This window comes from Pseudophryne corroboree, unplaced genomic scaffold (assembly GCF_028390025.1).
Source record: "Pseudophryne corroboree isolate aPseCor3 unplaced genomic scaffold, aPseCor3.hap2 scaffold_1161, whole genome shotgun sequence".
Taxonomy (NCBI): Eukaryota; Metazoa; Chordata; class Amphibia; order Anura; family Myobatrachidae; genus Pseudophryne; species Pseudophryne corroboree.
The window spans coordinates 52,620-76,258 of record NW_026967786.1 but is presented as its reverse complement, the minus strand read 5'-3'; the positions used below and the strand labels follow the sequence as shown (position 1 = coordinate 76,258).

Sequence of the window (23,639 nt, the reverse complement as noted above, 5' to 3'; positions counted from 1 at the left end):
TGGTACAGTCACATAATACAGGAACAGAGGATAGAATGCGCCCCCTGCTGGTACAGTCACATAATGCAGGAACAGAGGATAGAATGCGCCCCCTGCTGGTACAGTCACACAATACAGGAACAGAGGATAGAATGCGCCCCCTGCTGGTACAGTCACATAATACAGGAACAGAGGATAGAATGCGCCCCCTGCTGGTACAGTCACACAATACAGGAACAGAGGATAGAATGCGCCCCCTGCTGGTACAGTCACATAATACAGGAACAGAGTATAGAATGCGCCCCCTGCTGGTACAGTCACATAATACAGGAACAGAGGATAGAATGCGCCCCCTGCTGGTACAGTCACACAATACAGGAACAGAGGATAGAATGTGCCCCCTGCTGGTACAGTAACATAATACAGGAACAGAGGATAGAATGCGCCCCCTGCTGGTACAGTCACATAATACAGGAACAGAGGATAGAATGCGCCCCCTGCTGGTACAGTAACATAATACAGGAACAGAGTATAGAATGCGCCCCCTGCTGGTACAGTCACACAATACAGGAACAGAGGATAGAATGCGCCCCCTGCTGGTACAGTAACATAATACAGGAACAGAGGATAGAATGCGCCCCCTGCTGGTACAGTAACATAATACAGGAACAGAGGATAGAATGCGCCCCCTGCTGGTACAGTCACATAATGCAGGAACAGAGGATAGAATGCGCCTCCTGCTGGTACAGTCACATAATACAGGAACAGAGGATAGAATGCGCCCCTGCTGGTACAGTCACATAATGCAGGAACAGAGGATAGAATGCGCCCCCTGCTGGTACAGTCACATAATACAGGAACAGAGGATAGAATGCGCCCCCTGCTGGTACAGTCACATAATACAGGAACAGAGGATAGAATGCGCCCCCTGCTGGTACAGTCACATAATGCAGGAACAGAGGATAGAATGCGCCCCTGCTGGTACAGTCACATAATACAGGAACAGAGGATAGAATGCGCCCCCTGCTGGTACAGTCACATAATACAGGAACAGAGGATAGAATGCGCCCCCTGCTGGTACAGTCACACAATACAGGAACAGAGTATAGAATGCGCCCCCTGCTGGTACAGTCACATAATACAGGAACAGAGGATAGAATGCGCCCCCTGCTGGTACAGTCACATAATACAGGAACAGAGGATAGAATGCGCCCCCTGCTGGTACAGTCACATAATACAGGAACAGAGTATAGAATGTGCCCCCTGCTGGTACAGTCACATAATGCAGGAACAGAGGATAGAATGCGCCTCCTGCTGGTACAGTCACATAATACAGGAACAGAGGATAGAATGCGCCCCCTGCTGGTACAGTCACATAATGCAGGAACAGAGGATAGAATGCGCCCCCTGCTGGTACAGTCACATAATACAGGAACAGAGGATAGAATGCGCCCCCTGCTGGTACAGTCACACAATACAGGAACAGAGGATAGAATGCGCCCCCTGCTGGTACAGTAACATAATACAGGAACAGAGGATAGAATGCGCCCCCTGCTGGTACAGTCACATAATACAGGAACAGAGGATAGAATGCGCCCCCTGCTGGTACAGTCACATAATACAGGAACAGAGGATAGAATGCGCCCCTGCTGGTACAGTCACATAATGCAGGAACAGAGTATAGAATGTGCCCCCTGCTGGTACAGTCACATAATACAGGAACAGAGGATAGAATGCGCCCCCTGCTGGTACAGTCACACAATACAGGAACAGAGGATAGAATGCGCCCCCTGCTGGTACAGTCACATAATACAGGAACAGAGGATAGAATGCGCCCCCTGCTGGTACAGTCACATAATACAGGAACAGAGTATAGAATGCGCCCCCTGCTGATACAGTCACACAATACAGGAACAGAGGATAGAATGTGCCCCCTGCTGGTACAGTCACATAATGCAGGAACAGAGGATAGAATGCGCCCCCTGCTGGTACAGTCACATAATACAGGAACAGAGGATAGAATGTGCCCCCTGCTGGTACAGTCACATAATGCAGGAACAGAGTATAGAATGCGCCCCCTGCTGGTACAGTCACATAATACAGGAACAGAGTATAGAATGCGCCCCCTGCTGGTACAGTCACATAATGCAGGAACAGAGGATAGAATGCGCCCCCTGCTGGTACAGTCACATAATGCAGGAACAGAGGATAGAATGCGCCCCCTGCTGATACAGTCACATAATACAGGAACAGAGGATAGAATGCGCCCCTGCTGGTACAGTCACATAATACAGGAACAGAGGATAGAATGCGCCCCCTGCTGGTACAGTCACATAATACAGGAACAGAGTATAGAATGCGCCCCCTGCTGGTACAGTCACACAATACAGGAACAGAGGATAGAATGCGCCCCCTGCTGATACAATCACATAATGCAGGAACAGAGGATAGAATGCGCCCCCTGCTGGTACAGTCACATAATGCAGGAACAGAGTATAGAATGCGCCCCCTGCTGGTACAGTCACATAATACAGGAACAGAGTATAGAATGCGCCCCCTGCTGGTACAGTCACATAATGCAGGAACAGAGGATAGAATGCGCCCCCTGCTGGTACAGTCACATAATGCAGGAACAGAGGATAGAATGCGCCCCCTGCTGATACAGTCACATAATACAGGAACAGAGGATAGAATGCGCCCCCTGCTGGTACAGTCACATAATACAGGAACAGAGTATAGAATGCGCCCCCTGCTGGTACAGTCACACAATACAGGAACAGAGGATAGAATGCGCCCCCTGCTGATACAATCACATAATGCAGGAACAGAGGATAGAATGCGCCCCCTGCTGGTACAGTCACATAATACAGGAACAGAGTATAGAATGCGCCCCCTGCTGGTACAGTCACACAATACAGGAACAGAGGATAGAATGCGCCCCCTGCTGATACAATCACATAATGCAGGAACAGAGGATAGAATGCGCCCCCTGCTGGTACAGTCACATAATGCAGGAACAGAGGATAGAATGTGCCCCCTGCTGGTACAGTCACATAATGCAGGAACAGAGGATAGAATGCGCCCCCTGCTGGTACAGTCACATAATACAGGAACAGAGGATAGAATGTGCCCCCTGCTGGTACAGTCACATAATGCAGGAACAGAGGATAGAATGCGCCCCCTGCTGGTACAGTCACATAATACAGGAACAGAGGATAGAATGCGCCCCCTGCTGGTACAGTCACATAATGCAGGAACAGAGTATAGAATGTGCCCCCTGCTGGTACAGTCACATAATGCAGGAACAGAGGATAGAATGCGCCCCCTGCTGGTACAGTCACATAATACAGGAACAGAGGATAGAATGTGCCCCCTGCTGGTACAGTCACATAATACAGGAACAGAGTATAGAATGTGCCCCCTGCTGGTACAGTCACATAATACAGGAACAGAGTATAGAATGTGCCCCCTGCTGGTACAGTCACATAATGCAGGAACAGAGGATAGAATGCGCCCCCTGCTGGTACAGTCACATAATACAGGAACAGAGGATAGAATGCGCCCCCTGCTGGTACAGTCACACAATGCAGGAACAGAGTATAGAATGCGCCCCCTGCTGGTACAGTCACATAATGCAGGAACAGAGGATAGAATGTGCCCCCTGCTGGTACAGTCACATAATACAGGAACAGAGGATAGAATGCGCCCCCTGCTGGTACAGTCACACAATGCAGGAACAGAGTATAGAATGCGCCCCCTGCTGGTACAGTCACATAATGCAGGAACAGAGGATAGAATGTGCCCCCTGCTGGTACAGTCACATAATACAGGAACAGAGGATAGAATGCGCCCCCTGCTGGTACAGTCACATAATACAGGAACAGAGGATAGAATGCGCCCCCTGCTGGTACAGTCACATAATACAGGAACAGAGGATAGAATGTGCCCCCTGCTGGTACAGTCACATAATACAGGAACAGAGGATAGAATGCGCCCCCTGCTGGTACAGTCACATAATACAGGAACAGAGTATAGAATGCGCCCCCTGCTGGTACAGTCACATAATACAGGAACAGAGGATAGAATGCGCCCCCTGCTGGTACAGTCACATAATGCAGGAACAGAGTATAGAATGTGCCCCCTGCTGGTACAGTCACATAATACAGGAACAGAGGATAGAATGCGCCCCTGCTGGTACAGTCACATAATGCAGGAACAGAGTATAGAATGTGCCCCCTGCTGGTACAGTCACATAATACAGGAACAGAGGATAGAATGCGCCCCCTGCTGGTACAGTCACATAATACAGGAACAGAGGATAGAATGCGCCCCTGCTGGTACAGTCACATAATACAGGAACAGAGGATAGAATGCGCCCCCTGCTGGTACAGTCACATAATACAGGAACAGAGTATAGAATGCGCCCCCTGCTGGTACAGTCACATAATACAGGAACAGAGGATAGAATGCGCCCCCTGCTGGTACAGTCACATAATGCAGGAACAGAGTATAGAATGTGCCCCCTGCTGGTACAGTCACATAATACAGGAACAGAGGATAGAATGCGCCCCCTGCTGGTACAGTCACATAATACAGGAACAGAGGATAGAATGCGCCCCTGCTGGTACAGTCACATAATACAGGAACAGAGGATAGAATGCGCCCCCTGCTGGTACAGTCACATAATACAGGAACAGAGTATAGAATGCGCCCCCTGCTGGTACAGTCACATAATACAGGAACAGAGGATAGAATGCGCCCCCTGCTGGTACAGTCACATAATGCAGGAACAGAGTATAGAATGTGCCCCCTGCTGGTACAGTCACATAATACAGGAACAGAGGATAGAATGCGCCCCCTGCTGGTACAGTCACATAATACAGGAACAGAGGATAGAATGCGCCCCCTGCTGGTACAGTCACATAATACAGGAACAGAGGATAGAATGCGCCCCCTGCTGGTACAGTCACATAATGCAGGAACAGAGTATAGAATGTGCCCCCTGCTGGTACAGTCACACAATACAGGAACAGAGGATAGAATGCGCCCCTGCTGGTACAGTCACACAATACAGGAACAGAGGATAGAATGCGCCCCTGCTGGTACAGTCACATAATACAGGAACAGAGGATAGAATGCGCCCCCTGCTGGTACAGTCACATAATACAGGAACAGAGGATAGAATGTGCCCCCTGCTGGTACGGTCACATAATACAGGAACAGAGGATAGAATGCGCCCCCTGCTGGTACGGTCACATAATACAGGAACAGAGGATAGAATGTGCCCCCTGCTGGTACAGTCACATAATACAGGAACAGAGGATAGAATGCGCCCCCTGCTGGTACAGTCACATAATACAGGAACAGAGTATAGAATGTGCCCCCTGCTGGTGCAGTCACATAATGCAGGAACAGAGGATAGAATGCGCCCCCTGCTGGTACAGTCACATAATACAGGAACAGAGGATAGAATGCGCCCCCTGCTGGTACAGTCACATAATACAGGAACAGAGGATAGAATGTGCCCCCTGCTGGTACAGTCACATAATACAGGAACAGAGGATAGAATGTGCCCCTGCTGGTACAGTCACATAATGCAGGAACAGAGTATAGAATGTGCCCCCTGCTGGTACAGTCACATAATGCAGGAACAGAGGATAGAATGCGCCCCCTGCTGGTACAGTCACATAATGCAGGAACAGAGTATAGAATGTGCCCCCTGCTGGTACAGTCACATAATACAGGAACAGAGGATAGAATGCGCCCCCTGCTGGTACAGTCACATAATACAGGAACAGAGGATAGAATGTGCCCCCTGCTGGTACAGTCACATAATACAGGAACAGAGGATAGAATGTGCCCCCTGCTGGTACAGTCACATAATACAGGAACAGAGGATAGAATGTGCCCCTGCTGGTACAGTAACATAATACAGGAACAGAGGATAGAATGCGCCCCCTGCTGGTACAATCACATAATACAGGAACAGAGGATAGAATGCGCCCCCTGCTGGTACAGTCACACAATGCAGGAACAGAGTATAGAATGCGCCCCCTGCTGGTACAGTCACATAATACAGGAACAGAGGATAGAATGCGCCCCCTGCTGGTACAGTCACATAATACAGGAACAGAGGATAGAATGCGCCCCCTGCTGGTACAGTCACACAATACAGGAACAGAGGATAGAATGCGCCTCCTGCTGGTACAGTCACACAATACAGGAACAGAGGATAGAATGCGCCCCCTGCTGGTACAGTCACATAATACAGGAACAGAGGATAGAATGCGCCCCCTGCTGGTACAGTCACATAATGCAGGAACAGAGGATAGAATGCGCCCCCTGCTGGTACAGTAACATAATACAGGAACAGAGGATAGAATGCGCCCCCTGCTGGTACAGTCACACAATACAGGAACAGAGGATAGAATGCGCCCCCTGCTGGTACAGTCACATAATGCAGGAACAGAGGATAGAATGCGCCCCCTGCTGGTACAGTCACATAATACAGGAACAGAGGATAGAATGCGCCCCCTGCTGGTACAGTCACATAATACAGGAACAGAGGATAGAATGCGCCCCCTGCTGGTACAGTCACACAATACAGGAACAGAGGATAGAATGCGCCCTCTGCTGGTACAGTCACATAATACAGGAACAGAGGATAGAATGCGCCCCCTGCTGGTACAGTAACATAATACAGGAACAGAGGATAGAATGCGCCCCCTGCTGGTACAGTCACATAATACAGGAACAGAGTATAGAATGCGCCCCCTGCTGGTACAGTAACATAATACAGGAACAGAGGATAGAATGCGCCCCCTGCTGGTACAGTCACATAATGCAGGAACAGAGGATAGAATGCGCCTCCTGCTGGTACAGTCACACAATACAGGAACAGAGGATAGAATGCGCCCCCTGCTGGTACAGTCACATAATACAGGAACAGAGGATAGAATGCGCCCCCTGCTGGTACAGTCACATAATACAGGAACAGAGGATAGAATGTGCCCCCTGCTGGTACAGTCACATAATACAGGAACAGAGGATAGAATGCGCCCCCTGCTGGTACAGTCACATAATACAGGAACAGAGGATAGAATGCGCCCCCTGCTGGTACAGTCACATAATACAGGAACAGAGGATAGAATGCGCCCCCTGCTGGTACAGTCACATAATACAGGAACAGAGGATAGAATGTGCCCCCTGCTGGTACAGTCACATAATACAGGAACAGAGTATAGAATGCGCCCCCTGCTGGTACAGTCACATAATACAGGAACAGAGGATAGAATGCGCCCCCTGCTGGTACGGTCACATAATACAGGAACAGAGGATAGAATGCGCCCCCTGCTGGTACGGTCACATAATACAGGAACAGAGGATAGAATGTGCCCCCTGCTGGTACAGTCACATAATACAGGAACAGAGGATAGAATGCGCCCCCTGCTGGTACAGTCACATAATACAGGAACAGAGTATAGAATGCGCCCCCTGCTGGTACAGTCACATAATACAGGAACAGAGGATAGAATGTGCCCCTGCTGGTACAGTCACATAATGCAGGAACAGAGTATAGAATGTGCCCCCTGCTGGTACAGTCACATAATGCAGGAACAGAGGATAGAATGCGCCCCCTGCTGGTACAGTCACATAATGCAGGAACAGAGTATAGAATGTGCCCCCTGCTGGTACAGTCACATAATACAGGAACAGAGGATAGAATGCGCCCCCTGCTGGTACAGTCACATAATACAGGAACAGAGGATAGAATGCGCCCCCTGCTGGTACAGTCACATAATGCAGGAACAGAGTATAGAATGTGCCCCCTGCTGGTACAGTCACATAATACAGGAACAGAGGATAGAATGCGCCCCCTGCTGGTACAGTCACATAATACAGGAACAGAGGATAGAATGTGCCCCCTGCTGGTACAGTCACATAATACAGGAACAGAGGATAGAATGTGCCCCCTGCTGGTACAGTCACATAATACAGGAACAGAGGATAGAATGTGCCCCTGCTGGTACAGTAACATAATACAGGAACAGAGGATAGAATGCGCCCCCTGCTGGTACAATCACATAATACAGGAACAGAGGATAGAATGCGCCCCCTGCTGGTACAGTCACACAATGCAGGAACAGAGGATAGAATGCGCCCCCTGCTGGTACAGTCACACAATACAGGAACAGAGGATAGAATGCGCCCCCTGCTGGTACAGTCACATAATACAGGAACAGAGGATAGAATGCGCCCCCTGCTGGTACAGTCACACAATACAGGAACAGAGGATAGAATGCGCCTCCTGCTGGTACAGTCACACAATACAGGAACAGAGGATAGAATGCGCCCCCTGCTGGTACAGTCACATAATACAGGAACAGAGGATAGAATGCGCCCCCTGCTGGTACAGTCACATAATGCAGGAACAGAGGATAGAATGCGCCCCCTGCTGGTACAGTAACATAATACAGGAACAGAGGATAGAATGCGCCCCCTGCTGGTACAGTCACACAATACAGGAACAGAGGATAGAATGCGCCCCCTGCTGGTACAGTCACATAATGCAGGAACAGAGGATAGAATGCGCCCCCTGCTGGTACAGTCACATAATACAGGAACAGAGGATAGAATGCGCCCCCTGCTGGTACAGTCACATAATACAGGAACAGAGGATAGAATGCGCCCCCTGCTGGTACAGTCACACAATACAGGAACAGAGGATAGAATGCGCCCCCTGCTGGTACAGTCACATAATACAGGAACAGAGGATAGAATGCGCCCCCTGCTGGTACAGTAACATAATACAGGAACAGAGGATAGAATGCGCCCCCTGCTGGTACAGTCACATAATACAGGAACAGAGGATAGAATGCGCCCCCTGCTGGTACAGTAACATAATACAGGAACAGAGGATAGAATGCGCCCCCTGCTGGTACAGTCACATAATACAGGAACAGAGTATAGAATGCGCCCCCTGCTGGTACAGTAACATAATACAGGAACAGAGGATAGAATGCGCCCCCTGCTGGTACAGTCACATAATGCAGGAACAGAGGATAGAATGCGCCTCCTGCTGGTACAGTCACACAATACAGGAACAGAGGATAGAATGCGCCCCCTGCTGGTACAGTCACATAATACAGGAACAGAGGATAGAATGCGCCCCCTGCTGGTACAGTCACATAATACAGGAACAGAGGATAGAATGTGCCCCCTGCTGGTACAGTCACATAATACAGGAACAGAGGATAGAATGCGCCCCCTGCTGGTACAGTCACATAATACAGGAACAGAGGATAGAATGCGCCCCCTGCTGGTACAGTCACATAATACAGGAACAGAGGATAGAATGCGCCCCCTGCTGGTACAGTCACATAATACAGGAACAGAGGATAGAATGTGCCCCCTGCTGGTACAGTCACATAATACAGGAACAGAGTATAGAATGCGCCCCCTGCTGGTACAGTCACATAATACAGGAACAGAGGATAGAATGCGCCCCCTGCTGGTACGGTCACATAATACAGGAACAGAGGATAGAATGCGCCCCCTGCTGGTACGGTCACATAATACAGGAACAGAGGATAGAATGCGCCCCCTGCTGGTACAGTCACATAATACAGGAACAGAGTATAGAATGCGCCCCCTGCTGGTACAGTCACATAATACAGGAACAGAGGATAGAATGCGCCCCCTGCTGGTACGGTCACATAATACAGGAACAGAGGATAGAATGCGCCCCCTGCTGGTACAGTCACACAATGCAGGAACAGAGTATAGAATGCGCCCCCTGCTGGTACAGTCACATAATGCAGGAACAGAGGATAGAATGCGCCCCCTGCTGGTACAGTCACATAATGCAGGAAAAGAGTATAGAATGCGCCCCCTGCTGGTACAGTCACATAATGCAGGAACAGAGGATAGAATGCGCCCCCTGCTGGTACAGTCACATAATACAGGAACAGAGTATAGAATGCGCCCCCTGCTGGTACAGTCACATAATACAGGAACAGAGGATAGAATGCGCCCCCTGCTGGTACAGTCACATAATACAGGAACAGAGGATAGAATGCGCCCCCTGCTGGTACAGTCACATAATACAGGGACAGAGGATAGAATGCGCCCCCTGCTGGTACAGTCACATAATACAGGAACAGAGTATAGAATGCGCCCCCTGCTGGTGCAGTCACATAATACAGGAACAGAGGATAGAATGCGCCTCCTGCTGGTACAGTCACACAATACAGGAACAGAGGATAGAATGCGCCCCCTGCTGGTACAGTCACACAATACAGGAACAGAGGATAGAATGCGCCCCCTGCTGATACAGTCACATAATGCAGGAACAGAGGATAGAATGCGCCCCTGCTGGTACAGTCACACAATACAGGAACAGAGGATAGAATGCGCCCCCTGCTGGTACAGTCACACAATACAGGAACAGAGGATAGAATGCGCCCCCTGCTGATACAGTCACATAATGCAGGAACAGAGGATAGAATGCGCCCCCTGCTGGTACAGTCACATAATGCAGGAACAGAGGATAGAATGCGCCCCTGCTGGTACAGTCACACAATACAGGAACAGAGGATAGAATGCGCCCTCTGCTGGTACAGTCACATAATACAGGAACAGAGTATAGAATGCGCCCCCTGCTGGTACAGTCACATAATACAGGAACAGAGTATAGAATGCGCCCTCTGCTGGTACAGTCACATAATACAGGAACAGAGTATAGAATGCGCCCCCTGCTGGTACAGTCACACAATACAGGAACAGAGGATAGAATGCGCCCTCTGCTGGTACAGTCACATAATACAGGAACAGAGTATAGAATGCGCCCTCTGCTGGTACAGTCACATAATACAGGAACAGAGGATAGAATGCGCCCCCTGCTGGTACAGTCACACAATACAGGAACAGAGGATAGAATGCGCCCTCTGCTGGTACAGTCACATAATACAGGAACAGAGTATAGAATGCGCCCCCTGCTGGTACAATCACATAATGCAGGAACAGAGGATAGAATGCGCCCCCTGCTGGTACAATCACATAATAAAGGAACAGAGGATAGAATGCGCCCCCTGCTGGTACAGTCACATAATACAGGAACAGAGTATAGAATGCGCCCCCTGCTGGTACAATCACATAATGCAGGAACAGAGGATAGAATGCGCCCCCTGCTGGTACAGTCACATAATACAGGAACAGAGTATAGAATGCGCCCCCTGCTGGTACAGTCACATAATGCAGGAACAGAGGATAGAATGCGCCCCCTGCTGGTACAGTCACATAATGCAGGAACAGAGTATAGAATGTGCCCCCTGCTGGTACAGTCACATAATGCAGGAACAGAGGATAGAATGCGCCCCCTGCTGGTACAGTCACATAATGCAGGAACAGAGGATAGAATGCGCCCCCTGCTGGTACAGTCACATAATGCAGGAACAGAGGATAGAATGCGCCCCTGCTGGTACAATCACATAATAAAGGAACAGAGGATAGAATGCGCCCCTGCTGATACAGTCACATAATACAGGAACAGAGGATAGAATGCGCCCCTGCTGGTACAATCACATAATACAGGAACAGAGGATAGAATGCGCCTCCTGCTGGTACAGTCACATAATGCAGGAACAGAGGATAGAATGCGCCCCCTGCTGGTACAGTCACATAATACAGGAACAGAGGATAGAATGCGCCCCCTGCTGGTACAGTCACATAATACAGGAACAGAGGATAGAATGCGCCCCCTGCTGGTACAGTCACATAATACAGGAACAGAGGATAGAATGTGCCCCCTGCTGGTACAGTCACATAATACAGGAACAGAGGATAGAATGCGCCCCCTGCTGGTACAGTCACATAATACAGGAACAGAGGATAGAATGCGCCCCCTGCTGGTACAGTCACATAATACAGGAACAGAGGATAGAATGTGCCCCCTGCTGGTACAGTCACATAATACAGGAACAGAGGATAGAATGCGCCCCCTGCTGGTACAGTCACATAATGCAGGAACAGAGGATAGAATGCGCCCCCTGCTGGTACAGTCACACAATACAGGAACAGAGGATAGAATGCGCCCCCTGCTGGTACAGTCACATAATGCAGGAACAGAGGATAGAATGCGCCTCCTGCTGGTACAGTCACATAATACAGGAACAGAGGATAGAATGCGCCCCCTGCTGGTACAGTCACATAATGCAGGAACAGAGGATAGAATGCGCCCCCTGCTGGTACAGTCACACAATACAGGAACAGAGGATAGAATGCGCCCTCTGCTGGTACAGTCACATAATACAGGAACAGAGTATAGAATGCGCCCCCTGCTGGTACAATCACATAATGCAGGAACAGAGGATAGAATGCGCCCCCTGCTGGTACAATCACATAATAAAGGAACAGAGGATAGAATGTGCCCCCTGCTGGTACAGTCACATAATGCAGGAACAGAGTATAGAATGCGCCCTCTGCTGGTACAGTCACATAATACAGGAACAGAGGATAGAATGCGCCCCCTGCTGGTACAGTCACATAATACAGGAACAGAGGATAGAATGCGCCCCCTGCTGGTACAGTCACATAATACAGGAACAGAGGATAGAATGCGCCCCCTGCTGGTACAGTCACATAATACAGGAACAGAGGATAGAATGCGCCCCCTGCTGGTACAGTCACATAATACAGGAACAGAGTATAGAATGCGCCCTCTGCTGGTACAGTCACATAATACAGGAACAGAGGATAGAATGCGCCCCCTGCTGGTACAGTCACATAATACAGGAACAGAGGATAGAATGCGCCCCCTGCTGGTACAGTCACATAATACAGGAACAGAGGATAGAATGCGCCCCCTGCTGGTACAGTCACATAATACAGGAACAGAGGATAGAATGCGCCCCCTGCTGGTGCAGTCACATAATACAGGAACAGAGGATAGAATGCGCCCCCTGCTGGTACAGTCACATAATACAGGAACAGAGGATAGAATGCGCCTCCTGCTGGTACAGTCACATAATACAGGAACAGAGGATAGAATGCGCCCCCTGCTGGTACAGTCACATAATACAGGAACAGAGGATAGAATGCGCCCCCTGCTGGTACAGTCACATAATACAGGAACAGAGGATAGAATGCGCCCCCTGCTGGTACAGTCACATAATACAGGAACAGAGGATAGAATGCGCCCCCTGCTGGTGCAGTCACATAATACAGGAACAGAGGATAGAATGCGCCCCCTGCTGGTACAGTCACATAATGCAGGAACAGAGGATAGAATGCGCCCCCTGCTGGTGCAGTCACATAATACAGGAACAGAGGATAGAATGCGCCCCCTGCTGGTACAGTCACATAATACAGGAACAGAGGATAGAATGCGCCCCCTGCTGGTACAGTCACATAATGCAGGAACAGAGGATAGAATGTGCCCCCTGCTGGTACAGTCACATAATGCAGGAACAGAGGATAGAGGGGCTAATTCAGAGTTGATCGCAGCAGCAAATTTGTTAGTAGTTGGGCAAAGGCATGTGCACTGTTGGTGGGGCAGATGTAACATGTGCAGAGAGAGTTAGATTTGGGAGGGTTATTTTGTTTCTGTGCAGAGTAAATACTGCCTGCTTTATTTTTACACTGTAATTTAGATTTCAGTTTGAACACACCACACCCAAATCTATCTCTCTCTGCTCATGTTACATCTGCCACACCTGCACTGCACATGTTACATCTGCCCCACCTGCACTGCACATGGTTTTGCCCAACTGCTAACAAATTTGCTGCTGCGATGATCTCTGAATTACCCCCAGAATGCGCCCCCTACTGGTATGGAAGGTGGTTGATAGATATACAATCAAAAGGCCGACAGTGTCAAAGGGTTGACATATGTTCGACACATGTTTTTAGGTTTTTTTTTCACAACTTTTGATGCATTTAGTATCCATTTCACAAACTATTACCTTTAGTAATTCACTGAGCTGGAGTCGTGGCGAGCGAACGCATTTCAACAAATTTGGGTAAAAAATGTTTAAAAAAACAAAATAACATCCAATTAACCCCACCGGAAGGAGGTGTGCCACACTCTGTAGTAGATTCATGCTTTAAGCATTGTCTGTACCACCTGTGGAGAAAACCATTTGGCTCTCAAGAGGGATGTCTCAAGAGCCACGCCTTCAAAGACAGACCAACCAAGTCTGGATGTAGACAAGGACCCTAAGACAGCAGATCTGGCCATAAAGGAAGTGGCAGAGGGTAGTCTATGGAGAGACTGAGGAGGGCTGCATATCAATGACACCTAGGCCACGCTGGGGCCAATAGTATCATCGTTCCCCCATCTTGAACTTTCGGAGCACTCTTGGAATAAAGGCCACTGGAGGGAACAGATACGCTAGTGTGAACTCCCAGGTCACTGACAAAGCGTCCACAAAAGCTGCTTCTGGTTACCTTGTGCGGGAATCGTACACCGGCAGCTTTTTGTTGTAATGAGAGGCCATGAAGTCCACCTCTGGGAGTCCCCACTTGTCCACTAGTAGTTGGAACATCTGCGGGTGTAAGGCCCATTCTCCTGAATGTACGTCATGGTGGCTGAGAAAGTCTGCATCCTAATTATGGATGAAGACTGCTGATATTGCCGGGAGATGGCGTTCGGCCCAACATAGGATCTGTGCTACTTGTGCAAGGCCATGCGGCTGCGAGTTCCTCCTTGGTGGTTCAGGTAAGCCACTGCTGTGGCATTGTCTGACTGGACCTCTACTGGTTTGCCCTGAAGAGCGGGCTTGGCTTCCTTGAGGGCCCTGAGGATTGCCTGAGGTTCCAGTACATTGATTGGCAACAGACTCTCTGAGTACGTCCACCTTCCCAACTGCCCCCCAACCTCGGAGGCTGGCATCAGTCGTCATGATTACCCAGTCCGATATCCAGAACCGACGGCCTTTGTCTAGGTGGGCTGTGTGCCGCCACCAGGTTAGGGAAAGCCGTCTGAGTTTTGAGGAGATGAGGTTGTCCATTCCATCTGGACAGAATCTGTAGCAGAAGGGGCCTGGAGTGGAATTGAACATATGCCACCATATTGAAGGCAGATACCATGGATCCCAGAACCTGCATCGCCAAGTGTATTGAGACTCTGCGATAGGCAATGAGCCTGCGCATTTGCGCTTGCAATGTCACCCTCTCTTCTGGAGGAAGAAGGGTCCTCTGTTTCTGTGAATCTGTTTCTGAGATGCACCATCCTCTGGGGTGGAATCAGGTATGACTTTTTCTGATTGATCATCCATCCGTTGTCTCTGCAGGAACTGGACAGTTATCTGTAAATGAGTGCACAGGGTGTCTGGGGATTGTGCCGGAAGAAACAAATAGTCCAGGTAGGGCAGGATTCGGATTCCCTGCAGATGGAGTTGTGCTACCATGACCGCCATCATTTTGTTGAAGACTCTGGAGCCGTAGACAAGCCAAAAGGCAGCGCCTGAAATTGGAAATGTTGTTTGAGAATAGCAAACCGGAGATATTGCTGATGAGCTGCCAAAATTGGCACATGCAGGTACGCAACCTGGATGTCCAGTGACGCCATGAAATCAAATCCCCTGGTTCCAATGCTAGAACTATAGAACGGGGAGTTTCCAGATGAAACTTGGGAACATGAATGTATTTGTTCAGAGACCTGAGATTTAAAATAGGTCGATGTGACCCGTTAGGTTTCTGAACTAGAAACAGGATGGAGTAAAACCACCTGCTCCTGTGTGTTGGAGGTACAGGGATAATTACTCCAGTTTCTCGTAAGGTATGTACTGCCTTCTGTAGGGCCGCAGCTTTGGCTGGATCCCTTGGGAGGCCTGTGCAGAAGAACTGCTGCGGGGGGTGGGAGTGCTTGAGAAATCGCATAGCGTACACATGGGAGACTACTTCCCGTCCCAGGCATCCGTGGTGGTATGACACCAGGTGCCTGCGATCTGAAACAGTCGGCCTCCCACCCCGGGGTCCCCCAGCAGAAGGCCCGTCAGGCTGTGGGTTTGTCAGTGGATTTTGCGGCTGGCTGCCTAGTGGCCCAGGCCTGTTTACGAGGTTTGATGAGTCTGTTCGCGGCTGTCTGGCATGGAATGGGTGTTCCTTAGCCTTTCCGTGGGGATGAAAGGTCCGGGGTGCATTACCTCTCGATTTGTGTGTAGGTGCGGAAGGCAGAAATGCTGTCTTAGATGCAGCAATAGTAGCCAAACAAGATGTCCCCGGTGAAAGGCAGGGCTTCCTCCCCGATGAAGGTAGGGCTTCCTCCCCGGTGAAGGTAGGGCTTCCTCCCCGGTGAAAGGTAGAGCTTCCTCCCCGGTGATAGGTAGGGCTTCCTCCTCGGTGAAAGGTAGGGCTTCCTCCCCGGTGAAGGGTAGGGCTTCCTCCCCGGTGAAAGGTAGGGCTTCCTCCCGGTGAAAGGTAGGGCTTCCAAGGCCGTTTTAGAATCACTAACCGCTTTCCATGTACGTAGCCAAATCATGCGTCGTGCTGCAACAGAAGTAGCAGAGACTTTAGAGGTCAATAACCCTGTGTCTAAGGCCACTTCTCCCATATAGGACGCTGCCTCAGTGGTGTTCACAATGTGGGACATCCGGACCCTGTTTGCATCGGCCGGCATACTCTCTTCTAAGGCATCCGCCCAACTTTCAGTTACCTTAGCTACCCATACTGAGGCCATGGCTGGTCTAGTGACTGCCCCTGAGAGGGAACATATAGACTTGAGGCAAGTTTCTATCTTTCTGTCAGTAGCATCCTTTAGGGACGAAACAGATGGGATAGGCAGCGTAGATGTACCAGGCGTGCCACATAGGAAACCACAGAGGGAGATGTTTCCCATTGTGTGCAATCCTTTGCCAGAAGGGGGTAAAACGTAGCCAGACACCTAGGTATCTGACATTTTTTATCTATGGTACAAGATACTAAAAAATAAAAATAAATCATAATATAAAGCTTGGGTGCATCCGGTTCCAGCCGGCGCCAGAGCAGAACTGACGTCCCTTAGTAAGGGGGCGGGGTGTAGGGAGGAGGGACCGGAGCATCCTGGGAGCTTAAGAGCTTTAGGTGCCCGGATCCACTCCACAGCCCTACACCCCAATGGCCCTGTGACTCAGCATGGACCCTGAAGAAGAATATGATGACATTAATAAAAGCTATTCTCCTAGTGGCTGTGTGTGGACGTTAGTGTTTCCAAAACAGCCAATCAGATTCTGCCATTTTTTTGTAGTACAATATAGAAATCACAAGTCGGCACCTTATTGGCTGCTACTAGTAACCGGACCGGTAAACCACGCAGCTCACCTGTTTGATGATTGGCTGTAATCTGGCCATGCTGATAACCGTCACCCACACCGACATGAGCGAGCCAAGGAAATCGCAGAACTGCAGGACGTCATACTCCATGATGCAGAAGACGACGATGCCGGGCTGATCACAGGCGTGATAAAACTGCGCAGACGGACGGATGAGAGAGAAAGTTACATGTCACATAATACACGGCTTACTCTCTGTGGTGTGATAACACTGAGATATTACCCCCTCCCCCCTTCACTGTCAGAGGAACCCGCAACGCCACTCTGCACCCGGAGACCACTATACAGTCACACAAAGACCATTATACAGTCACACGGAGACCACTATACAGTCACACAGAGACCACTATACAGTCACACGGACACCACTATACAATCACCCGGAGACCACTATACAGTCACACGGAGACCATTATACAGTCACACGGACACCACTATACAATCACCCGGAGACCACTATACAGTCACACGGACACCACTATACAGTCACACGGAGACGATTATACAGTCACCTGGACACCACTATACAGTCACCCGAGACCACTATATAGTCACCTGGACACCACTGTACAATCACCCGGAGACCACTATACAGTCACCCGGAGACCACTATACAGTCACACGGACACCACTATACAGTCACCCGGAGACCATTTTACAGTCACCCGGACACCACTATACAGTCACACGGAGACCATTATACAGTCACCCGGACACCACTATACAATCACCCGGACACCACTATACAGTCACCCGAGACCACTATATAGTCACCTGGACACCATTATACAGTCACACGGAGACCACTATACAGTCACCCGGACACCACTATACAGTTGCACGGAGACCACTATACAGCCACCCGGACACCACTATACAGTCACACGGAAATCATTATACAGTCACCCGGACACCACTATACAGTCACCACTATACAGTCACCCAGACACCACTATACCGTCACACGGAGACCATTATACAGTCACCCAGACACCACTATACCATCACCCGGACACCACTATACAGTCACCTATAGACCTCTATACAGTCACACGGAGACCATTATACAGTCACATGGACAGAGACCATTATACAGTCACACAGAGACATCTATACAGTCACCCGGACACCACTATACAGTCACCCGGACACCACTATACAGTCACCCGGAGACCATTATAGTCATACGGAGACCATTATACAGTCACCTACAGACCATTATACAGTCACCGGAGACCACTTTACAGTCACCTATAGACCACTATACAGTCACCCGGAGACCATTATACAGTCACACGGACACCACTATACAGTCACCTATAGACCAGTATACAGTCACCCGGAGACCACTATACAGTCACCCGGAGACCATTATACAGTCACAAGGACACCATTATACAGTCACACGGAGACCACTATACAGTCACCCGGAGACCACTATACAGTCACACAGAGACCACTATACAGTCACACGGACACCACTATACAATCACCCGGAGACCACTATACAGTCACACGGAGACCATTATACAGTCACACGGACACCACTATACAATCACCCGGAGACCACTATACAGTCACACGGACACCACTATACAGTCACACGGAGACCATTATACAGTCACCTGGACACCACTATACAGTCACCCGAGACCACTATATAGTCACCTGGACACCACTGTACAATCACCCGGAGACCACTATACAGTCACCCGGAGACCACTATACAGTCACACGGACACCACTGTACAATCACCCGGAGACCACTATACAGTCACCCGGAAACCACTATACAGTCACCCGGAGACCATTATACAGTCACCCGGACACCACTATACAGTCACCCGGAGACCATTATACAGTCACCCGGACACCACTATACAGTCACCCGGAGACCATTATACAGTCACCCGGACACCACTATACAGTTACACGGAGACCATTATACAGTCACCCGGACACCACTATACAATCACCCGGACACCACTATACAGTCACCCGAGACCACTATATAGTCACCTGGACACCATTATACAGTCACACGGAGACCACTATACAGTCACCCGGACACCACTATACAGTTGCACGGAGACCACTATACAGCCACCCGGACACCACTATACAGTCACACGGAAATCATTATACAGTCACCCGGACACCACTATACAGTCACCACTATACAGTCACCCAGACACCACTATACCGTCACACGGAGACCATTATACAGTCACCCAGACACCACTATACCATCACCCGGACACCACTATACAGTCACCTATAGACCTCTATACAGTCACACGGAGACCATTATACAGTCACATGGACAGAGACCATTATACAGTCACACAGAGACATCTATACAGTCACCCGGACACCACTATACAGTCACCCGGACACCACTATACAGTCACCCGGAGACCATTATAGTCATACGGAGACCACTATACAGTCACCTACAGACCATTATACAGTCACCGGAGACCACTTTACAGTCACCTATAGACCACTATACAGTCACCCGGAGACCATTATACAGTCACACGGACACCACTATACAGTCACCTATAGACCAGTATACAGTCACCCGGAGACCACTATACAGTCACCCGGAGACCATTATACAGTCACAAGGACACCATTATACAGTCACACGGAGACCACTATGCAGTCACCTATAGACCAGTATACAGTCATACTGAGACGACTATACAGTCACCCGAACACCACTATACAGTCACCCAGAGACCACTATACAGTCACCCAGAGACCACTATACAGTCACCCGGTCACCACTATACAGTCACCCGGAAACCACTATACACTCACCCGGAGACCACTATACAGTCACCTATAGACCACTATACAGTCACATGGAGACCATTATACAGTCACATGGAGACCACTATACAGTCACCCGGACACCACTATACAGTCACACAGAGACTATTATACAGTCACACGGAGACCATTATACAGTGACCCGGACACCACTATACAGTAACACGGAGACCACTATACAGTCACCTACAGACCACGATACAGTCACACTGAGACCATTATACAGTCACATGGAGACCACTATACAATCACCCAGAGACCACTATACAGTCACCCAGAGACCACTATACAGTCATCCGGACACCACTATACACTCACCCGGAGACCACTATACAGTCACCTATAGACCACTACACAGTCACATGGAGACCATTATACAGTCACACGGAGACCACTATACAGTCACCCGGACACCACTATACAGTCACACGGAGACCACTATACAGTCACCCGGACACCACTATACACTCACCCGGAGACCACTATACAGTCACCTATAGACCACTACACAGTCACATGGAGACCAGTATACAGTCACACGGAGACCACTATACAGTCACCCAGGGACCACTATACACTCACCCGGAGACCACTATACAGTCTCCCGGACACCACTATACAGTCACCCGGAGACCACTATACACTCACCCGGAGACCACTATACAGTCACCTATAGACCACTATACAGTCACATGGAGACCATTATACAGTCACACGGAGACCACTATACAGTCACCCGGACACCACTATACAGTCACCCGGAGACCATTATACAGTCACACAGAGACCATTATACAGTCACCTACAGACCACGATACAGTCACACGGAGACCATTATACAGTCACACGGAGACCATTATACAGTCACCTACAGACCACGATACAGTCACACGGAGACCATTATACAGTCACACGGAGACCACTATACAGTGAACCCGGACACCTCTATACAGTTACCTATAGACCACTATACAGTCACACGGAGACCATTATACAGTCACCCGGACACCATTATACAGTCACCTATAGACCACTATACAGTCACACGGAGATGACTATACAGTCACCCAAACACCACTATACAGTCACCCAGAGACCATTATACAGTCACCCAGACACCACTATACAGTCATCCAGAAACCACTATACACTCACCTGGAGACCACTATACAGTCACCTATAGACCACTATACAGTCACACGGAGACCATTACACAGTCACCTATAGACCACTATACAGTCACACGGACGGAGACCATTATCCAGTCGCACGGACACCACTATACAGTCACCTATAGACCACTATATAGTCACATGGAGACCATTATACAGTCACCTATAGACCACTATACAGTCACACGGACGGAGACCATTATCCAGTCGCACGGACACCACTATACAGTCACCTATAGACCACTATATAGTCACATGGAGACCATTATACAGTCACCTATAGACCACTATACAGTCACCCGGAGACCTCTATACAGTCACCCGGAGACCACTATACAGTCACCCGGACACCACTATACAGTCACGCGGAGACCATTATACAGTCACACGGAGACCATTATACAGTCACCTACAGACCACGACACAGTCACATGAAGACCATTATACAGTCACACGGACACCACTATACAGTCAGGGAGACCTTATACAGTCAAACGGAGACCATTATACAGTCACCTATAGACCACTATACTGCCACCAGAGACCACTTTACAGTCACCTATAGACCACTATACAGTCACAAGGAGACCATTATACAGTCACCGGAGACCCCTATACAGTCACCTATAGACCACTATACAGTCACACTGAGACCACTATACAGTCACCTATAGACCACTATACAGTCACCCGGAGACCACTATACAGTCACCCGGAGACCACTATACAGTCACACGGAGACCACTATACAGTCACATATAGACCACTATACAGTCACACGGAGACCATTATACCGTCAACCAGGACACCACTATACAGTCACCCGGAGACCATTATACAGTCACCTATAGACCACTACACAGTCACACGGAGACCATTATACAGTCACCCAGACACCACTACACAGTCACCCGGACACCACTATACAGTCACCCGGACACCACTATGCAGTCACCTATAGACCAGTATACAGTCACACGGAGACGACTATACAATCACCCGAACACCACTATACAGTTACCCAGAGACCACTATACAGTCGCCCAGAGACCACTATACAGTCGCCCAGAGACCACTATACAGTCGCCCAGACACCACTATACAGTCACCCAGACACCACTATACAGTCACCCGGAAACCAATATACAGTCACCCAGAAACCACTATACACTCACTTGGAGACCACTATATAGGGAGACCACTATATAGTCAGCCGGACACCACTATACAGTCACCCAGATACCACTATGCAGTCACCCGGAGACCACTATACAGTCACCCGGAGACCACTATGCAGTCACCTATAGACCAGTATACAGTCACACGGAGACGACTATACAATCACCCGAACACCACTATACAGTTACCCAGAGACCACTATACAGTCGCCCAGAGACCACTATAGAGTCGCCCAGAGACCACTATACAGTCGCCCAGACACCACTATACAGTCACCCAGACACCACTATACAGTCACCCGGAAACCAATATACAGTCACCCAGAAACCACTATACACTCACTTGGAGACCACTATATAGGGAGACCACTATATAGTCAGCCGGACACCACTATACAGTCACCCAGATACCACTATGCAGTCACCCGGAGACCACTATACAGTCACCCGGAGACCACTATACAGTCAATCCTGGAGACCGCTATACAGTCACCTGGACACCACTATACAGTATCCTGGACACCACTATACAGTCACCCGGAGACCAAACACAATCACCTGGACACCACTATACAGTCACCCGGAGACAAAACACAATCACCTGGACACCACTATACAGTCACCCGGAGACCACACACAATCACCCGGAGACCACACACAATCACCTGGACACCACTATACAGTCACCCGGAGACCACACACAATCACCTGGACACCACTATACAGTCACCCGGAGACCACACACAATCACCTGGACACCACTATACAGTCACCCGGAGACCAAACACAATCACCTGGACACCACTATACAGTCACCCGGAGACCACACACAATCACCCGGACACCACTATACAGTCACCCGGGGACCACACACAATCACCCGGACACCACTATACAGTCACCCGGAGACCACACACAATCACCTGGACACCACTATACAGTCACCCGGAGACCACACACAATCACCTGGACACCACTATACAGTCACCCGGAGACCACACACAATCACCCGGAGACCACACACAATCACCTGGACACCACTATACAGTCACCTGGACACCACTATACAGTCACCTGGACATCACTATACAGTCACCTGGACACCACTATACAGTCACCCGGAGACCACACACAATCACCTGGACACCACTATACAGTCACCC

General features: G+C 49.5%; 1 protein-coding gene across 1 annotated transcript in view; it reads right to left on the bottom strand.

Annotated features, from left to right (window-relative positions):
* The window catches only part of TMEM8B (transmembrane protein 8B), a 66,475-nt gene that overhangs the window by 17,328 nt on the left and 25,508 nt on the right, over positions 1–23,639 (bottom strand). The window contains exon 8 of the mRNA XM_063950675.1: positions 17,278–17,424. Coding sequence (XP_063806745.1) covers positions 17,278–17,424 — 147 coding nt within the window. The remainder of the gene's footprint in view (positions 1–17,277; positions 17,425–23,639) is intronic.